Here is a 19,581-nt window from a genome sequence, read left to right on the forward strand (position 1 = left end):
GCTGCTTCCTCATCTTCAGAAATGTACCGGGACCTCCGGGTGGGAACGCTGGCCGGGCGGAGGCAAACGTTCCCGCCTGGACTGATGAATTGTTGCCTCGGGTTCCAGAGTGTCGGCGTCAAATTACTCCAGAGAACAAAAACAGCCTCTCACACACTTTTTAGATTTAATATCTTTTCAAGTCATCAAACACGAGTAAAACAGCATTGATTTTTATCGGAAGGCTGAAGCACTAATGGGCAAAATCTAAAACGTTCCGTGTTTTTCTGCCACAAACGTCAGAGGAACCGAATGATGGGGCGAGTTTCCACCAACGTTGAGCCGAAAGTCCGAGTTAAAACCAGGAAGGAGCCGAAATTCAGGCAAACTTTGATTTAATGCGAAGACAATCTTTTGTACAATAACAAACTGATGGAGCAGAGCGTCGAAACAGGAACAAAGACAAACCAGCGACGGAAGATCTACGCACACAGAGATCAAAGGAACACGATGAAAGCAGCATTGACCTGGAGTTCTGGTGGTTACGGATACCTGTGTGCTTCTCAGGACCAACACCGGCACCGCGCTCCGGTTTCTGACATCAGGAATAATCCCTGTGGCGTCTCGTTGGACTTGGCAAGTAAACATGGACAAAGTTGAGAAGTTTCCTTTTCTAGCGTTTCACATATGTACAACGACGTCGCCTTGATTTCACATCTTTGAAGAACGACCACGGAGGCTAACTAAGCCGGGGAAGAACACTCCGGAGTTGACAAGACGCCGCATTATTACCATTATTCTTTGTTCTTGTGACGTCACAGTGGTTCCACAACAGAGAGGGAGTGAGCCTCCTCTCGGCAGAAAACATCTTTGGAATGCCGACCTTGGACGTTCCGAGGTTCTCCCGCTTCTTTTCTCCTCGTGTTTGGAAATAATTGAAGGATTTGGCGACTCCAGAGTGTTCGCACCCTTTTCCTACACCTACCTGTGGTCCACAGTAGTTTACAAGATTCTTTTTCTACGGGTTCGAGTCTGCATAGCACGCTGTACACGGGAGGGGGTCCGGGGAAGAGACGAGGGTCCTCCGTCGGGATCCGCCGCCGTCCCACCGCTTAAAGGACGTTTTCAAACAGGTGCATCGACCTCATGATGTTTTCATCCTGTCAAGCAAAGACGACAGCGTGAGGGCGCGGCCGAGCCGACGGCGGCCGATCGGGACGGACGTCTTACGTTTTGGCAGCAGTCGATGAACTCGTCTATGGTCACCACGCCGTCTTTGTTCTTGTCCATCTTCTGTTGGAGACAGAAGACAGGACAGGTAAAGAGGTTGCTCCGGCGGCCCCTCGGACCGGGAGGACGCTCGCGCTACACCTGCCTGGAAGAAGACCTCCACGTGCTGACGGGGCGTCTCCTCCTTGAGGACGGGGTACGTGCATTTTCCCATCATGTCGTAGATGGCCTTCATGATGTCCAGCATCTCCTAGAAGACCAACACCAGGTCTCTTTTTCCCTGCTCTCCTCAGACATTTGGGAACTCTGACAGCCTCTGACGGATGCTGTTGGCTAGCTAGTCTCTACAGCTAACGCCTTAGCTATCGCTTGGTTCGGGAGCGAGGCTAACGCCCTCCACCGACCCACCTCTTTCGTGATGTAACCGTCTTTGTTGATGTCGTACAGGTTGAACGCCCAGTTGAGCTTTTCCTGGACCGTCCCACGCAGCAGGATGGAGAGGCCCATGACGAAATCCTGCAGAAAAACAGGCAAACGCGCGTCATCGCCGCGGCGCCATCAATCACAGACCTCATTAGCGAAGTCATTAGGCGACTCATAATCTGCATCGTTCCTCGGGGAGTTGACGTGTTTTCGGGCCTGTGCTGATCCGGTTCGGCCTTTTGGCTGGTTCGCGCTAATAATCCAAAATATGTCCTTCATGAATATGAATAACGTGTTGATCAGGAGCGTCTCGGGGGATTCCGACGGCTTGAAGGATGTTGTCTAATTTACCAGGGTGGGTTTATTGACAATTACGGGTTGGTTTCTATTCACGGGAACTATTTTCCGTTTATATTCAAGGTCAACGTTGCATCTACCGACATGCGCAGCGCTCGTCTCACCTCAAAACTCACGTTTCCGTTGTGATCCGTGTCAAAGGCGTTGAACAGGAAATGTGCGTATGTGGAAGCGTCTGCGGGAGAAGCAAAAATACTGGAGTCATTCCTGCACCATATCAAAGAGCTAAAAGTGTTAGCTTGTGCGCCCCTGGGACCGGATCAGTCGGTAGCTACCGAGTAAAAAACACACCAACCTCCTTGTGGGAAAAACTGTGCGTAGATGTCTTTAAAGGTGTCCTCATTGACGACTCCGCTGGGACATTCCTGGAAGACAAAATGGAATTTCACCCCTCAGTGAAAATAACGTTAAAGAATATTGAGGAAAAGGCGTCGTTGGTGCCACCCTCTAGTGGTCAGATAGGTTAGCACAAGTGCCATGAGCCTCTTCCTGTGGGTGTATGACATCATTTAGGGCGTGGTCTAATATTTGGCTGCGTTAATGCTAACGCTAATGACAACGGTAGGACAACAAAAGCTCATTTTTTTGTCGAGCTCCTCCGAAACGGGATTCAGCATTAGTGCCGATCGTCCTCACGTCCTGACAGCTGTCTGAAGGTTGAAAGCGAGACTCTTTGTCCTCTCGTGAGAGGAAACGTCCGAGCAGCTCGCAGGAGATAAATCTGCCAATTTCCCAGCTTCATTTTTTACTCCCGCTGAAGTTTTGCTCCGTCTCGGCCGGCAGGATATTGGATTTTTTTTCAGCTACCTCGACAGGGTTGAAGAGCCTGAGTGTTCCGAACACCGAGACAGTTTCGGGAACTCAAAAGCACCGACTCATCGTCCAAAGTGGCGTCCCGGTACGGGGGATGTGGGCCGGCCTTGACCCCCCAGAGAGTCGGTCTCTGGTGGGGAAGAACCAAACCTTGTTTTCCCCTTCAAAGCGGCTCCTTCCTGGATCCGCGCCGGCGAATCCCCCCGACGCCCTTCTGTTGCCGCTCAGACCCAGTTACATATCGAGGTCAAGAATTTTGGGCAAATTAGGAAGTCGGAACGAGCGAAATGTTTCTCCGTGTTGTTGGATTTTGCATGTGGTTGCCATGGCTACAATATTCTTCCAGAGCGTCACAGGCGAGTCGGGAAAAGTTGTCAGGAGCGGCTGCTAAGATATCCACGCGTACGCTAGCTAACTCGGTCACGTGCAGCGGCACAAACATGCGCGTCGCGTACGTTTTTACGAGACGCTCGGCTCCTAAATCGACTCGTAAATCTCCATAAAAAAGGCCCTCTGCTGGTATCAATCATCTGCGCGTCTGCGGCGAGGCTAACGGCGCCGGGGCGAACGGCGGCGATATCGGTAAACTCCCGCTGAGAAGAGCGGCTCATTAAACCGCAGCGACTTGAGAACATGAAACAGATCCACGTCTCCGGGAGGCGTGTCCCTTCGCCGTGGCGCCGTGTTGCGTCCTGTCTTCTCCGGTCAGAGTCCAGCAGGAGATGAAGGAAGGAAGAAGCATTAAAACGTAAGAATTTCGCCACCTGTGAGCGTTTGGGAGGCGGGACTCAGCATTAGCGACCACGGTTCTATTTGAAGCGTCTGAAGGTCATTTTGGGCTAAATGCTAATGGCGCTAAGCTAAAATACGAGATTAAGCTGACACCAGAGCGCCGTGGCGAAGCCCTTTTCTCCAAATCCAGCCTTCGGCTCAGTCACTTAATGGAATTCCTGCCTCGGAGTTTTTCCTTTCCATTGAAAGAATCCCACCAGGAACACGTGAAAGGAGCGTCTGGGATCAGGACTGAGGTAGCGCGGCGCAGAATGATAACAAATGAGGCTGCCAGTTTACATTTGCGCGCCGTTTCATTTCAGGCATTATTCACGGTCGATCCCATTAGGCGGAGCGAGAGGCGAGACAATACATTCGTATTCCGCTGATACACTTGTAGAATTCGCTCGCCCGCGATAATAAAATCAGAAATACAGTCGGGGAGATTCACGGAGCGGCGGAGGGAGGCGAATAAACCTGCGAGCGGAGCGGCGCCGCTGCAGGCGGGATTGAAAGCGAGATCTTAATCTAATCCCTGAGCCGAGGGCCCTGGCGGAGGGATGCATCCTGTAATCACAGGTCACGGGATTAACGGAGCAACGTCGTCCACCTTGGCGGCGACCTCGGCCCCGCGGAGCCTCGCCCGGAGGCGTCGGATGATCCCCGTTACGCTGATTCGGGATCAGACCCGATCCGCCGGCGCTTATTAGCCCGTCTGGCCCGGAGAGCTCGTCTTTATTCCGCCAGTGTGGGAATAAAGGGTCAGAGCACAACGGGAAGACGAGCGCCTGGAAAACTGCCGTGCAGCGGCGATGACGGCCGCTCTTTAATTCATCCCCCCTCACCGTAGAGAGCCGGTCGGAATTTAGCCAAAAGCTAACAGAGAGTCCAGGGTCACGTCGGGGAGAGAAAATCCCGGTGACCAAACTGGCTAAAAATAGAAGCTTTGGCGTTTAAAATAACACGTTAAACATTCCCAACGTGCGGCTGCGGCACGCCGCCACGGCCTCATTAGCACCCCCGTTCCCCCTCTCAAGTGGAAGGGGACTAATGGGCCCAGACCAGACTCGGACGCTCCGAGGAAGACGGTGACCTTATTCCTCGCCTCTCTTCCGTCAGGAAACGACCCGGTTAGCTTCTCCGGAGTGAATCGCGAACATCGGGAACTTGTTGTTGCAGGAGGGAAACAAACAAACGTCTCTTACGTTCTTGAAGCCGCGGTAAAGGATCTGCAGCTCCTTGCGGGAGAAGCGGGTCTGGGATTCCAGCTGCTCCAGGCCCTCGGGGCGGTGGCGGACTGCAGACAGCTCCAGCTCATCTTCAACGCTGTCTGGAAAGAGGAGACGAGCAGATGTGAGCGGAAACCACGGAAACAGCGGAGCGGGACAGCGGGGTCGGTAACGCCATCGCCACCCACGACTCAACCCTCCCGGAGGGGTCGGATGAACCCTCGGAGAAGTTTTAATGGCTCTCTAATGAGTCTTGCTCTTGTCAGGGACGCCGGCGTGCTGGTGGCGCCCTCGTACCCTGGTCCTGGACGCTGAGGGGGCCACAGTGGTCCTGAAGTGTGACACGGAGTCTAAAGACCTCATTAGCTCAGACGGGCTGACTGTGACCCCAGCTTTTAAAGGTCACATCCTCTGACAGACCCTCCATTAACCCGCCGCCACGAGCTAATTGTCCTATGCTAAGTGAAATAAAGAAATAAATTAGCAGCCAAGGTCGTCATAAAAGCACATATATTTTTAAACGAGCATATAAAAGATATGGCACAAAATAAACCGACGGGAGAATATTTAGCGAGTGCTGCGCTGCCACCTAGTGGAGGGTTTTAATTCAGCTCAGCTACGTGTCCCCAGAGCAGCACATGCTAATATCCCTGGAGAACATGCTAATATCCCTGGAGAACATGCTAATATCCCTGAAAACTGCGACACCAGAACCAGCACAGATGGAGGAGCGGCCGTGTGTGAGGTCAGAGACTTGCTTTGGTCACTGGAAGACGTCTTCCTGCCCACCGAGCACGGGAAGAGCCTCATGAGCCGCGCTCTCACGCCGGGCTTGTGGACAATCTGATGGTAACCTGGGAAATACAGCAGGTCTCATGGTTACCGGGGCAACCAGCAGCCCGACACACAACGGAGGAACGGCTGGACCTCGCCGCAGGTTCTTCAGGACAACACGTATGTGGAAGCAGCAGCTTAAACACGAGCAACCACACGTTTCCATGACGTCGCCTGTTCTTGTTGCACCCTCCGCGGTCGTGCTAAGCTAGCAGCCGGGTTAAGCTAAAGAAATGGAGCCAGGCGTCGCTTCTGCAGAGGTTCGATTGTGTTTTCAGGAAGATGGAAACTGGAAAGAGTTGGTTTGGTGACAGATGGAAGGTGGATAGAAGCGCGCAGGGATACGACGGCAGCAGATTGAGCTAACATCGAGATTAGCTTCCCAAAACACGCCAATTTTATCCAGTTTCCACGTCCCCGACAGTGAGGGAGACCAGAGCTCCAAACACGACAAAAAGCGCATCGTTTGGGGCATCGGCGCCCTCTTGTGGCCGCGTGACTTGACGAAAGACTTTTGTGGGCAGGTGGACGGCACATTTAGGTCAGTGTGAGCAGCTGAATAATGCAGCAGGACTTCCCCCTCGCTCGCTCGGGTCGGGATCAACCGGCCGCGTTACTTATTGACGAGAACTTGACAACATTGTCGGTCAACGGCGTTGAAAATGTTCTGTGAATCTGATCCGGAGCCTGTAAGCTAATCCCTCATTAGGCGTCGACTCGTTTGGCACCTCGGGAAGCGGCTCGGTGTCCCGCTAGCGTGAGCACAAACCTGAGAAGCTCCGAGTTCAGAAACTCTTCTGAGGACTTCACGCAGCTCCTAAAAGCCCAGTTCTGCTGCCGCTCTGGGCCGTTTGAAAAATTTAGCGTGAGGTTTGCTAGAAGCGGGCGAGCGACGTCAGTCATTCCCAAAGTTGCGGCTAAATTCTCACAGCTCACTTCTGCTCAGCCGGCCCTGCATCAAAATGGCCGCCGCAGGTGGGAGCGGCCTCGATGAACGGGGGCCGTTGAGGGACGGAGAGGCTCCGATGACATCACCGGAGTGGGCCGTGAAAAATGGGCCATAAATCTAGAGGAAAAGGTCGGGCCGACGAGACAAGATCAAACAGGGATAAATGCTAAATGCTAATCAGCTGTTAGTTCTGCTGGTATCTACAGTAAATGCAGCCATAACGATGGACATATATGTAAATATAGGGTCATTTGTCAAAGCTAACCAAGAGCTTATTAGCCAATGCTAAGCTAAAGAGCAAATGAAGGGCACAAATCTGTCAGCAGTTTATTGTTTCGGTGTCACAGTTTAATTAAAGTATTTATGTTTTCTTCTGCTTAAATATTTTGGCGAAGACGAAAGCGATAGCGTTTTGCTACCTAACAATGCTAACCACACTTTTGAGAAATGCAATTTAAAAAGGCTTAAGCTAAGCTATCGTTTCATCTGTACATGATGAAACGGCCCAAACCCCACTGAGGGCATCAGAAAATGTTCCTTATTCGGAGTCGACAGCATTTCTTTTCTAATTGTTGAGGCACTAAAAGAAGATTAATGTGCTGCTGAGGCTCCGCCCCCACAGGGGCGCGAGCGCCACTGTTTGGGAGTTCTGTCCTGATATAAAAGCATCTCCATCGTGCTGGCGCTGCGTCCTGGCAGCGATGCCAGGGTAAACTCAGCCTTTCCACTCCTGACTTGGCTCCGGTTCAACGTACACAACAACTACGGGAGTTCTCCTAAAGCAGGGGTGGGGAACCTCCGGCCTCCGGGCCGTATACGGCCTACGAGACCATTTCTACCGGCCCGCAACGCAATAAGATTTTTATATTTTATATGTGCACTTATACAGTGGGACCGTTCGCTAAACTCCGCGAGCTGCGAGTAGCAGCGGTAGCGTATTTTTGCCTTTCGTATCCTGAAATTTCTTTCGTAACGAGGAAATATTTTCCCGTTTTCTGAGATAAAACAGACGGTTATGTTATGTCCGAGTCAAGGTCAGGGTCAGTGAACACAGCATGTGATGTACGTAGTGGGCTGGACTGATTGACACGGACGAAAAATGCTTAGCGAAACACGCTAAACTCGATGAGTTGAAAGGACAGATGCGTTTGGATAAAATTAACGCTCTTCGCCGGAGTTTGGAGGCTCAACAAGCAGCTTTCACACGACCATGTACCGACAGAGAGAATATTACGCGTGCAAGTTTTGCGGTGAGTGAATTAATAGCCACGAAGCTGAAACCTCACGCCGAAGGAGAGTTCGTGAACGCGCCTCGTAGCCGCCGCTGAGGCGCTCGCGCCGTACAAAGTAAAATTGTTTCAAAGCGTGAATTTTTTTTCGTGAATAACTATTGAACTAAGACATATATTGTTATGATTCCAGTGGCTAACGGTATGTTTTTATGGTCAAGGAATCTAAATATGTAGTCAAAGTATATGTGGGACTAATATTTATGGTGGAAATCACAATATGCCAGGAATTGTTGCGCTTGGCGGAGGTCTGCGCTCTCCGAGTGCTTTCTAGTTGTTGTTGTTGTTGTTGTTATTATTGTCTTTATCTTTCTTTTTCATTTATTTTCTTGATTATCTTGTTGTATTGCAGTTTTTGTGAGTAGAGGCCTCGAACAGGCCCTTACGGGTCTCTTGCCTCAACTCTGCACCTCTTTTTATTGTTTTGTATGATCATGAAAACATATTTTACTTGTCATTTTATTCTATTTTTTTGGTGATTTTATATGCATGTGTGCTAAATAAATAATTCAAACTCAAATGCAGCAATCATGAGACTTAGTAACACAGTGGTTATAGACTCTTTTTTTTTTGTCTTTTTTTTTTGCATCCCTAGGTATGTGTTCATAATAGTATGGCCCTCGGAGGACTTTATAAAAATTGAAATGGCCCTCGATATGAAAAGGGTTCCCCACCCCTGTCCTAAAGGGAGGCGTTGATTCCGTTTCGCTTCAGCTTCAGGACGGCTCAATAACCGGGAGATTTACTGGGGGGGGGGGCACAAGCAGCTCGGCTCGGGTCCGTTCTTGCTACCTGCCGAGGTTCAGTCATGCGTGACTGTGACCCAAACGCGTCTCTCCTGGCGGGAGCCAACACAAGGGGGGGGGTTAGCGTCGGATGTTAGCAAAATCTGACACGCGAAACCACAAACGCTGCCGGAAAACCGGGAGGAGACGTCAAAGGCCACAAAAGTAAAGTGGAGGAGCTGAGCGGATGAGTGACGCGGCGCTAAAGCGGGCGGGAAAAGAGCAGGCCGTCATGGCTGTCTGATTAACGCTCGCCCTTTTAGCTTTATCGACAAAGCTAATCTGGCGCTGGGGAGCGCGTTTGCTCGGCGGCCCCTCGAACGGCTGAAGACCAGCAGCCGAACGGTTGTCCTGAAGAACCCTGGGAACATTCAGTCACGTCGCACTTTTGCCTTCTTCGGAAGAAACGATGGGAACAATCGGAGGGTGGAGGAAGCAACCAGGAAGCTGTTGGTGATCATATTTGGGCTGGATCAATAAATCCTCTCCTGCTGACGCTGCTGTGCTCGGGGCCCCGGGGCCCCCCCGGGACCACCGAGTTTAATGAAGTAACAACAAAATTCCCTTACTCAGTCCAAGATAAATAATTATGTGGGTCCGTGAGGTGGAAAGTGGAGATTTAATGGATTATTTAAGGCACCTTCGGCCCTGAGGAGTCTCCCTCACTCCGCTGCTGACTGTCTGTTCTCTGGATACAGGTGAGTCACAAACTAGGCCAGCAGCACCTTTTAACCTGATATCGTTCGCCAGCACGCAAACCTGCGAGGGCCGGCGCCCGCGGCTAACGGAAGAGCGCTCACTCTAAGTTTACTTCCTGTTTAAACCGCCGAGGCTTTTTCCACGAGGAATCCGATAACCTCTGAAATATTTAATGGCCCAAAACACATTTTGGGTTTCAAGCAGCACGCCGTTGGGCGAGCGTTCCTGAAAAAGTCCTCAAGTTGTGCTGAGAGTCCCGTTAAAGATCTTGAAACTGTCAAGCTAACGAGGTGTTTCGTGCTTTTATGGCAGTCAGAAACCTCCTGATTTGATTTGGCAAAACGTTTTGCTGTCAGTTAAAGCGGGATAACCCCATTTCTCAGGTATTAGCATGCTAATGTTGCCCGCTAGCGTCCTGGATGGATCGAACCAACGATAGAGCAAAAAACAAAGATTAGCCAGAGGAACAGAACTGAAATCTTTTACGTTTTTTCGAAAACAATGACGACATTTAAGAACTCGACCAACAAGTTCTCACAACTTCTGCAACCACACCAGCGCTAACGCGCTATCGGCTAAAGCAAACCTCTAATAAACTCCGGCCGCTGCAGACAGCACACGTCCCCCCGACCCAAACCTGATTTAATCTACACCCACAAATTCCTGATTCCTAATATAGCAGCTCGAAGGCATCAAGCCTTTGATCTCGGGGTCACAAGAAGAACGCTTCCTCCACCGACGTCTATTTAAGGTCAAAACATGGAAACGGCGAGAGGACGGCGTTTTAACTCGCTGCTGTGGGTGATAGAAACTATAAGATGAAAACATCTCGGATTGTAAAAACAATGAAAACGTGAACACGTAAATATGTTCAGGCCTTTGGATCCAAACAGGTTTCTGAAAAAAGCCTCCTTTGATGTGTCCGTGGCAGCTTCACAACAACAGAAAACTTCATCCCAGCTTTAAACTGCCCCTCCCCCCCCCCCCCCCCCCCGCCCCCCTTTAAAGGTCATCTGGTATCAGTAATCGTATCAGAGCCACGCGATCAATTGCATTTGCTAATCACATCAAAGCTAATCTGACTCTACAGACCAATACTGACGGGTCGGCGGGCCGACGGCTGTTCTCAGTTTGTCAGATCCGAGTGTTGTTTGTGAGCCGGACGGAGCCAATGAGGACGACATCTGGCAGGGGGCAATTAGGCGGAATTACGGCTGGCGCGAGGTGTCGGGGGAGGGCAGATGAGCTCAGCGGCGATATCATCCCCAACTAGACCCATCTGGGAACAGCGTTGAACGGGAAACTTAAACTTTATTTAGTACAATTTTGGCTACAATTTGGAAATACATCAATAAATCTGGCCGATTGAGCTAGCTTAGTATTCTACTTATTAGCTATTAAAGCTCATAAACCCGTTCAGCCACTGATGTTAGGCTAGTTAGCCTAGCCTAGCCTGTTGTCTGAAGGTCTTCACATTTGGATGAAAACTGGTTTTACCATGAAATCAACAATAATAATAAATGTGAGGATGTTCCTTCCTTCAGCTTTGGTGTTTGATCTGCAGATTTAGGTCAGAAAGAGAGAGATTTCCTTAAAAAAAAAAAAAAAAACCCATCTTATATCAGATAAATGGCAGCGACGGAGCCACTTGTGCCAATTTGATATGCCAAAATATAAAAGGCCCGAGTGGAGTCAGCGCGAGTCGTTCATCTTTAATGGATTTAATAAAACAGCCTTCGGTTCCTCGCCGCACACAAAATGGCAGCGTGATTAACTCTAAGGCGGGGTCACCGTACCAACATACGGCTACAAACAGCCGCGCGCCAACGCTAATAAATAAGGAAAAAAGGCTCCAATTTTCCGCTTTAAAACGTTCGCCACTGACTCATCCTGACAGCTAAATTCCTGCTGCGCAGCCAAGAGCTGGAATCCGATCCAAGCAGAATACGGCAGGAAAAATCGGCCAAGTCGGACGCGAGCCAGGTTAGCAACGGGAAGACAGACGTAGCAGGAACAACTGCAGACGCTCACTGGCAACAGAGGCAACCGAGTTAGCGCAATTTATGGCAGCTGAAAAGGCTCCACCGCCAATATGCAAACTGGAGCGATCCGGATGGTTCCGAGACTCCGGCAACATCGCGGGAAGAGTGGATTCCACAGCTGAGCGGTTTGACCAGCCCGAAGAGGGTTTATTTCCTGTTTTTCCTTTCAGTTCACTCAGAAATATCACAAGTTTTGGGGGGGAAACGCCGTCAGCTGAGTTTTCCACCGTTGTTTAATCCTCTAATTAGCGCTGTGGCGCGGGTGTCCATTATGAATGAGCGCGTGAGCGTTTGGTTTAGCCCGAGCAACAGGATTATTCATCGGGCCGGTTCATTAACACCAGGCCCAAACGCCTCCCGGTTCTCCGGGAAACTCTCCAGAGAGTTGGTGAGCGCCGCAGTTTTACTCTCATAAACTTCCTGAGGTCTGTTGGAATAATGTCGGATTAAAGGACTCCAGGTAATCACACGCTTGCGCTTCCGCGGCCTCCCCGCCGCCGCCGCCAAGAGCTGGTTTAATTAAATACATCAATACAAGGAGACAATCGGGGCCCCTCCCAGGGGGCCCCCTCCACTCATCAGACCCGTCCGTCATCCTGCTCCCACCCGGGTTCTGAAACGTCCTCGTCTCCGTCGGGATCGAAACTGCTGAATCAACGATGATGAGACGAGAAGAGACACACTCCAAAGGGTCTCACACACTCGTCTCACACACTCGTCTCACACACTCGTGCACTCACCAGAATGAAAAGTGCGGCTCGCTGTAAAACAGCGGCGCGAGTAAAGATCAGACACGGCGCCGGCTAACGACGTTAGCCTCGGACCCTCGGCCGGCTCAGCGTCGCACCAACATGATGTGATTACCCACGGCAGCCACGTCAGAACCGCTCGACCGAATGCCAGCAGAGGACGGCGGAAAAGGTCAATCCTGATTCTGCCCCCCCCCACCCTACACACACACACACACACACACACACACACACACATCACTCGCAGCCCGACCCCAAACCACCAACCCAAACCAGTCCTCGTCGCCCGGTGAAGCTGGACCTGAGCCACAGGTGCCGTCCCAACGTCCTGTGTTCCACCTCTAGACCCCAGGTCACCTGATGCCATCAGACAGTTCTGGAGGTCCGAGAACCTTGGACACGAGGAACTCTCTGAACCCCGATGACAACCAAGAGCAGAGCTTCCGGTTCCTGCTGGGGGGCCGTCGTGCACAGAACTACAGACTTATGGCGACGCCCTGATCCTTCTGGACCGACCAGGCTTTGCTCAGCACTAATGGTGTCCGTGAATCAGCGTTTACGCGTGTGTGTGTGTGTGTGTGTGTGTGTGTGTGTGTGTGTGTGTGTGTGATGTTGATTTGTCGGCACCAAAGCCTCCGAGGGTATTTGGACTGTTGTTTTTCCAGCTGACGACTGGAGGAACCTGGAACTACCCCCGTCTCCGGTCTTTTGACCTGCGACAGCGGCGGCGCCACAGACGGGGCCCGTGGTTGCGCTGGGCAGATCGCAGCTGTGCGAGGGATCAGCAGACCGCGCACGCCTCCCAAGAGGTCTCCCAAAGGTAAACGTGAGAGAAAAACAGATTTTTTTCCACCATCGCTGGCAGCTGCCGACTGGGATCTAAAACGGAAGTGCGACCGGATCAGGAGCCTCCTGGTTGGGTCCAGGACTCGGCAGCAGGGGACACGTGGAGACTTCTGTCCTCTCTGGGCTGATCATCTTCAGGCCTCCATCATCTCGCTCCGTGGACGCCGGCACGGACACGCTCGCTGCCGCACGGCGCTCCGGACAGAAAACGCACACCTGACCGATCCGTCTGAATCCCCTCCGTCAATATCGCTTCGCTCGGCGTGTTTATCCGGAGACGGAGGACGTGAAGGGGGGTGGCGGCGTTCAGCTGCCGTCTGTTTACTGAAGGATGTAAACTGTTTCGCTGACGGAGCGCCGACGCCGTCGCCTCCCTGCGCCATCCAAACACTTGGGAGGTCAGGCCAGCGTTTTCCAGCCGCCGGCGCTCTTCCCTTCCCGAGCCGGCAGCAGCGTTTCTCCCGATCGATCATCCTAATTGAAAGCGCGGCATGTTTATAAAACACGAGTCTGGTGGCGAGGAGGAAGGCACCAGCACGCCGGCCGGCCCACGCGGGGCGACGTCAGACAGGTTCAAAACAATGAAGCATCGGAAGGAAACCGGAGCGGAACTTCCAAGACTTCCGATTCTTCCGACACAGTTTTCCTCAGGAGTGCGGCGCCCTGACGCGGCTCACCCGGGGGGGGGCGGCGGTTCCTCGCCGGCGTCTTACCTTCTGAGAAGCTGATGAGCCCCAGCAGGTGCAGCAGCTTGATGGAGGCGAGCACCAGCACCACGATTCCCACCGTCTGCAAGCCCTCCGTCTCCCAGATGCTGCTCAGCATGGCTCTGCCGTCGGCCCGATCCGCCCCACCATGCCCCGATCCGAACCCGGAGCCCGAGCCGGCCTCCTCGCCCTCGAGGCTGACGCTCCAGTTCCCCTGCGCCCACTCCAGCGCTACACCGGCCCGGACGCACAGGCCGGGCGCCTCCGCGCACCCGTCTCCCGCCCGCTGGCTCTCAGGATCCAGTCTGGGTGAGGTGGGAGGGGGGTCAAAGTAGCGAGGGCAGAAAGTGACCTCAGGTTTGCTTCATTAACGGGGGCGGGTCAGAACGGTCAGATCACCCCCCCCCTCTGTTCCCGCTCCGCCTCAAGATAGCGGAAAGCTGCGGAAAGTCGGATCCTCTCGGAGTTGGTGGCGCTCCGCTCGCTCTCTGCCTGCCTCTCTGCAGAGTAAAGGGAGGGAAGATGAGCGGGAGTGGATATGAGCGGGGCGGGAGGGGAGGGGAGCGGGGAGGGAGGGGGGGGGCGGGAAACCTCTAACGTGCTCGGGAAAATAAAGAACTTCAGCCAGTTGACTCCCAGAGGAATAAATCCTGCTCAGAAAGGAAGCCAAAATGATTCTCTTGGAGGTCTCCGGCACTTCAATACTCGAGGTTTGGGAACGCGCGCTCGTCGAGCGGCTCTGGATTTTTAGCGAGGGGGGAAAAAACCCGATTTATTTCACCGGAAACGTCAAACAGAGCTGAAAAATGCGCCCGCAGCTCGGTCCCCGTGTACCAGACAGCCTCAGCGTAAAAGGCTTCGCTCACATTGATCCACTTGAGGAAAAATAAAGAGCTGCTTTTAAAGTCCTCCGTTCTGGCGAGACGCGCCAACGTGCGCTCGCATCTTTGACTTTACGTTAATTAATCATGTGGTTTGGCTTCCAGTTGTGCGCTGGTGTCAACGAGTCCTTAGGGCGACATGGAAACCAGCGTGTGTGTGTGTGTGTGTGTGTGTGTGTGTGGCACAGCGAGGCGAGGACAGACACCGCCCCCTGCTGTCCCAGTGTGGTCATGGCCGCTCTAGCAGACCGGAAGGTCATTACAATAAATCAAATTGAGTGAAAGGAGAAATTAAAACGCATTTCTAGACGAGCACGCAAGGACACGCCCGGTCTGTTCCAGACGAGGGCCACTCCAGCGGCGCTGCCATCAATCTGCCCCGCGGGCGCCGTTTAGCGCGGCTCTTTTGAGTGGCCGCTTCCATTTTTTGACCTTAAACACTGACGAGTCGACGCCAAGACGTCGCGCTGGAGACACGCTGAGCTGCTGCTGCTGTAATCAGGAGACGGCGAGCAGACGCTGAGATAATCAGACGCCGTCAGAGTTCACGAGTTCTGGCTCCGCTTGGAAAACTCGGAGGAGCTGGAGGGTTTTTGAGGCGCGCCCCCAACGACCTCCGCCGGGATCGTCGAGGCGGTCGGGAATCCTCAGCGGGATCGAATCCCTTCAGCCGGTTTCCCACATTTCCACAATCACCATCAAAAAGCAGCATGGCGTCAACGCGAGCAACATTCCTGGCCATAATTTCTACTGCGGAATTCATACTGTAGCTCATCAAAGTTTAATGCCCCCCCCCCCCCCTTCAAAGGCCTTGAGTGTAAGACCGCACGGCCAAACGCGCACGCCGGCGCAACAGAGGTCCGGATTTGTTGAACACGGCCAAGTTTTCCAAAGCCGGGGGGAGCAATCGACTCAGGCCTGCCCCCTGTAGGCCGGGGCTTCATAAATCATGTAGGCGGCCCTGACCAATCAGAGCATGTGTTCATCACAGGGATACATCCATGAATTATTGAGGCGCCGCGGGTGGAGGTGAGAGGGTGAGAGTGGGAGAGGCGGAACGCCGTTTCGGGGGTTTGGGGGCTGCAGCAGAAGCGGGAGTTCCATCATCGCCTGACAGATGAATATTGCTCCCGAATTTGGCTCCATTAACGTCAGAAAACAGAAGGTATTAGTCTGTCTTTTCCAGCGCGGTCCGGCCAGCGCGCCGTCAGTTCTGGAGCTGACAAGGTCATTTTCCGTGGGACGCTGGAGCCACGGAAGGGTATTGGATTTAAATTGGAAAAAGGAAACGGCTGGTGCAGAGCGTCGACATCGATTTGATGAATACCCGAGGCCAAAGGAAGGTGACGACTGTGGTTAGTCACAGCAAACAGGTTAGCTAGCAGCAACCTGGTAGCGTTTCTAGCATGAAGCCGCTGCTCCTGATTTTCACCCATCAGTTCCTGACCCTTCAGGGGGAAAACCGGACTTCTTATCTTTCCTTGTAACGGCGGCCCCTTCCCCGACCCTCGGATGGACCGTATCTGGACCCATCTGGTCCACAAACGCCAGCGTTCCTTCCCGTCCACCGTGTCTCGCAGACTACAATCCCCGGAGCGACGGACACCAGATAAGTCTGAGTGACAAACCCGCCGCCTTTTTGTTGGCTCGCCGCCGCCGGCCGATACACATCGATCCTGGGAGAGAAGATTATCCGATCCTGTCGTTCCCAGCCGTCACACCGTTCCGGTGTCCGAGGGGACGAAGCGTATCTGGTTTTACATGAACCGAATGTCCAGATGGACAGATTGGTCCAGGTACGTCTGTCACCGGGAAGAATTTCCCTTTTTCTTCTTCCTCAGAACAAAACAACCGGAATTTTAGGAGCTTTGTTCCCAAAGACTCCAACGACCCTGAGACGCGTCCATCCGGTGCCGAACAGGTGTAATCCTTCATGACGCGCCGCGGACGTGGCGGGTTGGGGACCCGGGGAGGCGACGCCTGCTACGAGGTGATCAATCAAAGCGACGGCGCATCGGTGGACGCGGCGAGACGGCGACGTCGGGGACGCCCCCGTTGTTTACGGCTCAGGATACGAGACGGCGGCGTAATTAGGCGGCGCTCAGATTGGCGCTCCGTGGCCACGGTTCCAGCGGCCCGTTAAACGAGGCCGTCGTAATTACTGAAGCGACACCTGTGAGAGCGCAGGCAATCAAACGCCGTCGGCACGCGTAATCAAGCAAGCGGCGCCTCGGGGGAGAACGACCTGCGACGGCTTCGGGAAAATAAACTAGACTTTGTGATTTGGAGGCGTTTATCCGGCACCCCGTCAGTTCACCCGGGACGCCACGTGGAGGACACGCCCACTCGCTGTCGTGATTCACGGCTCGCCAGTCTTCGCTGCCCCTCGCGCTGAGCCTGGAGGGCAAAGGTCACCAGATCTCCAGCTGCGACGGGTAATGAACAGAAAGGAAAGAGCGGGGACATAAAGTGGCAGACGGAGAGCAGAATAACTGGAGCCGGCGTCTGCAGGATGAAATATGGCGCCCGGAGTTCAGCTCGGCGCTAAGAGGAAAATCGATGCGGAGGCTCTAATTCTCCGGGAATCGTGACCATTGAGGGGGGGCGAAGGAGGAAAGAGGCATCGTTTGGGCACCGAGACGTCGGGCAACGCAGATGCTCTTCACCTGCTCAGGCTCCACCCACTTCCTGCGATGGCGAGTTTGCCCACAGAGGCGACGGATCGAAATCTGACTGAAAAACACCTCATTTTAGGGCCAATTTCACAAGTTCCACCTTGACCTGGAATCAATGCGGTTCCTTCAATCGGACCGGGACCGAATCAAAGCTGCTGACTCTGCAGGATAACAAAGGCGGTCCTGCTTAGCATTCCCAGCCAGCGGCGTTCCTGGGGCAACCTGTGTTCGCACCGTTCACAATCATAAAACTCATCAATAATAGAATCCAGGCCTTGTTAATTGCCTGGAAGCTTCTCTCGCCAAGGCTGTTAAATGAAAGAAAATGATTTATCGGACTTGGTTATGGGCCTGTGAAGCGGAGCAGATCTCCCCCTCAGGCAGGGGGAGAAGGTCCGTCGGAGGAGTAAATCACCCCCCCTCGTGGTTTCATACCCTTAAAATACAATAAAAGCAGTGGCAGGTTTGTGAGGAGCTGCTCCGCTTCCCCTCTACAATCAGGGAAAACGAGGAATCCTTTCATTACATATCAACTCCCGGGGGTCCGGTCCCGGTTCCGGGACAGCGGGGGCCGCGGCGCCGAAGTCACGGCAAGAAACGGCAACAAATTTGTGAGCGGCGCTCAAAATGGCCGAGTGCTACGTCGGCGAGGACGGCTGCCTCGCAAATTCTGCCGGTTCTGGGGGGAGTTCTGATCCGAGCTGAAGCTAATGACTGCAGCTTAAAGTCAGGAACGCCGGAGCAGGAACGCCGCTGTCACGGCTCTGATTGATGGCCGGGCACAGCCGACGCCGGGAAAACAAAACAAAGGAAGCGTCGACTCCACCAGAAGCCACCAGGAACCAAATTACGCCGCTTTTTCCTGGGCAGTTTATCCAAAATGAGAATAAATGGCTGAGGTTTTAATACATCCTTGGAGGATAATATCAAAGTAATTCATTCAGAATATGAAATGGGCCATTAAAGTGCAAGGCAGCAAAGCTAATGTAGAAATAAATGCTATTACAAATATTAAAGTTGGAGCTGGGCTTTAGCTTAACTGCTGTTTATTCAGCTCAGTTAAATTATTTTCTGACTCCTACAGCGACTTAAAGCCGTAAACGATGGCAGACACGTGATATTCTCATCAGCTGACACGCTAACGTTCAGCCAGGCTGAAAAAGTGTGTGAGTAGCAGCAAAACCATCGATGCAACGCAGCTAAACTCAGCTAAACTGAGCTAAACTCAGCTAAACTGAGCTAAACGCAGCTAAACTGAGCTAAACTCAGCTAAACTGAGCCAAACGCAGCTAAACTGAGTTAAACACAGCTAACGGATGATCCAGGCTAGAAATACATCACAGCAAACTGACATGAAGACAAAAACAGGCAGAATTGTGACATTAACCCTGACGCAAACAGAAATGGGAGTTTTACACTCAACCACTAAAACGTTGTTAATCTGAATGATTTGAAATCAAAAGCCATTTAACTGAAAGCAAATCTCTTAAACAGCACTGAGTGAAGCTTATTAAGTGTTTCTAACTCCTGAATCGTGTTTATTTGTGTGTGAAAATGAAAATTAAACATTTTATTCCTCCAGATCAGCAGCTCGTTGGCTCCCTCTGCTGGCTGATCGGTGAATTACTCCCACAGAAACGTGCACGGACCGCTTATCCGACTGTATTAGTCAAAATCACGCAGCATGTGTGCACGTGAAACCTTGCCAACATCGCGCCCCTGCCGATACCACAGAAGACTAAATCTCATTTTTGGAGGGTGGAATGAAGAAATGACACGTTCAGGACACAACAACAACAACAACAACAACAACCACCCTGTAAAATCAAAGATGGCGGCAACAGATTGGGAGAGAATTGGCGCCATCTAATGAGCTTGATGCCCCCCCCCCCCACCACTGAAAATCCTACACACCCGACCCTTAAAGACAAACCCCTGAAGTTCAACCAGAACCTCCTCCTTGATTAAAACCTCTCGGTTTTAAATTTTATTATTTACAAATCGGGGCCGACCTGTTTATTCCCTTTTCTTTCCCTCTGTGGCGGATGAACGTCACACCTTCAGCTGAACGCCATCACGCCGGCGCTCGCCCGTGGTGCAGCGCTGTCGCTAACGAGAGGAGTGAGCAACCTCTCACTTTTATCATTAATATTAAATCATATTCACATGAAAATAGTTTGTACAAAATAGGAAATACCTTTAAAAGCTCTTAACGAGGCAGATTTGACTCCTGCTAACCGTGACGAGCCGTTTCTGCAGCGAGTTATTAAAGCCAAAAGACGACGTTCTTATTAATCAAACGTTTAATCAGAGCTGCTGAGAA

The 19,581-nt window shown here is 52.3% G+C and overlaps 1 protein-coding gene across 6 annotated transcripts in view; it reads right to left on the minus strand.

Moving 5' to 3' along the window:
• Window positions 1-357: 357 nt before the first annotated feature.
• kcnip4a (potassium voltage-gated channel interacting protein 4a) overlaps window positions 358-19,581 on the minus strand; it is a 52,436-nt gene continuing 33,212 nt past the window's right edge. For 3 of the 6 annotated variants that reach the window (XM_057027850.1, XM_057027849.1, XM_057027845.1), the window contains exons 2-8: window positions 4,779-4,903; window positions 2,285-2,354; window positions 2,094-2,164; window positions 1,618-1,725; window positions 1,355-1,459; window positions 1,210-1,272; window positions 358-1,139 (exon numbers count right to left, since the gene is read on the minus strand). In XM_057027850.1, coding sequence (XP_056883830.1) covers window positions 1,092-1,139; window positions 1,210-1,272; window positions 1,355-1,459; window positions 1,618-1,725; window positions 2,094-2,164; window positions 2,285-2,354; window positions 4,779-4,903 — 590 coding nt within the window. In that variant the 3' untranslated portion in view covers window positions 358-1,091. Of the gene's footprint in view, window positions 1,140-1,209; window positions 1,273-1,354; window positions 1,460-1,617; window positions 1,726-2,093; window positions 2,165-2,284; window positions 2,355-4,778; window positions 4,904-5,560; window positions 5,657-13,708; window positions 15,344-19,581 lie in introns of those variants that run through there. The other 3 variants (XM_057027847.1, XM_057027848.1, XM_057027846.1) reach the window with 3 other exon arrangements.

The sequence above is a fragment of the Takifugu flavidus genome, chromosome 3 (genome assembly GCF_003711565.1).
Source record: "Takifugu flavidus isolate HTHZ2018 chromosome 3, ASM371156v2, whole genome shotgun sequence".
Lineage (NCBI taxonomy): Eukaryota > Metazoa > Chordata > Actinopteri > Tetraodontiformes > Tetraodontidae > Takifugu > Takifugu flavidus.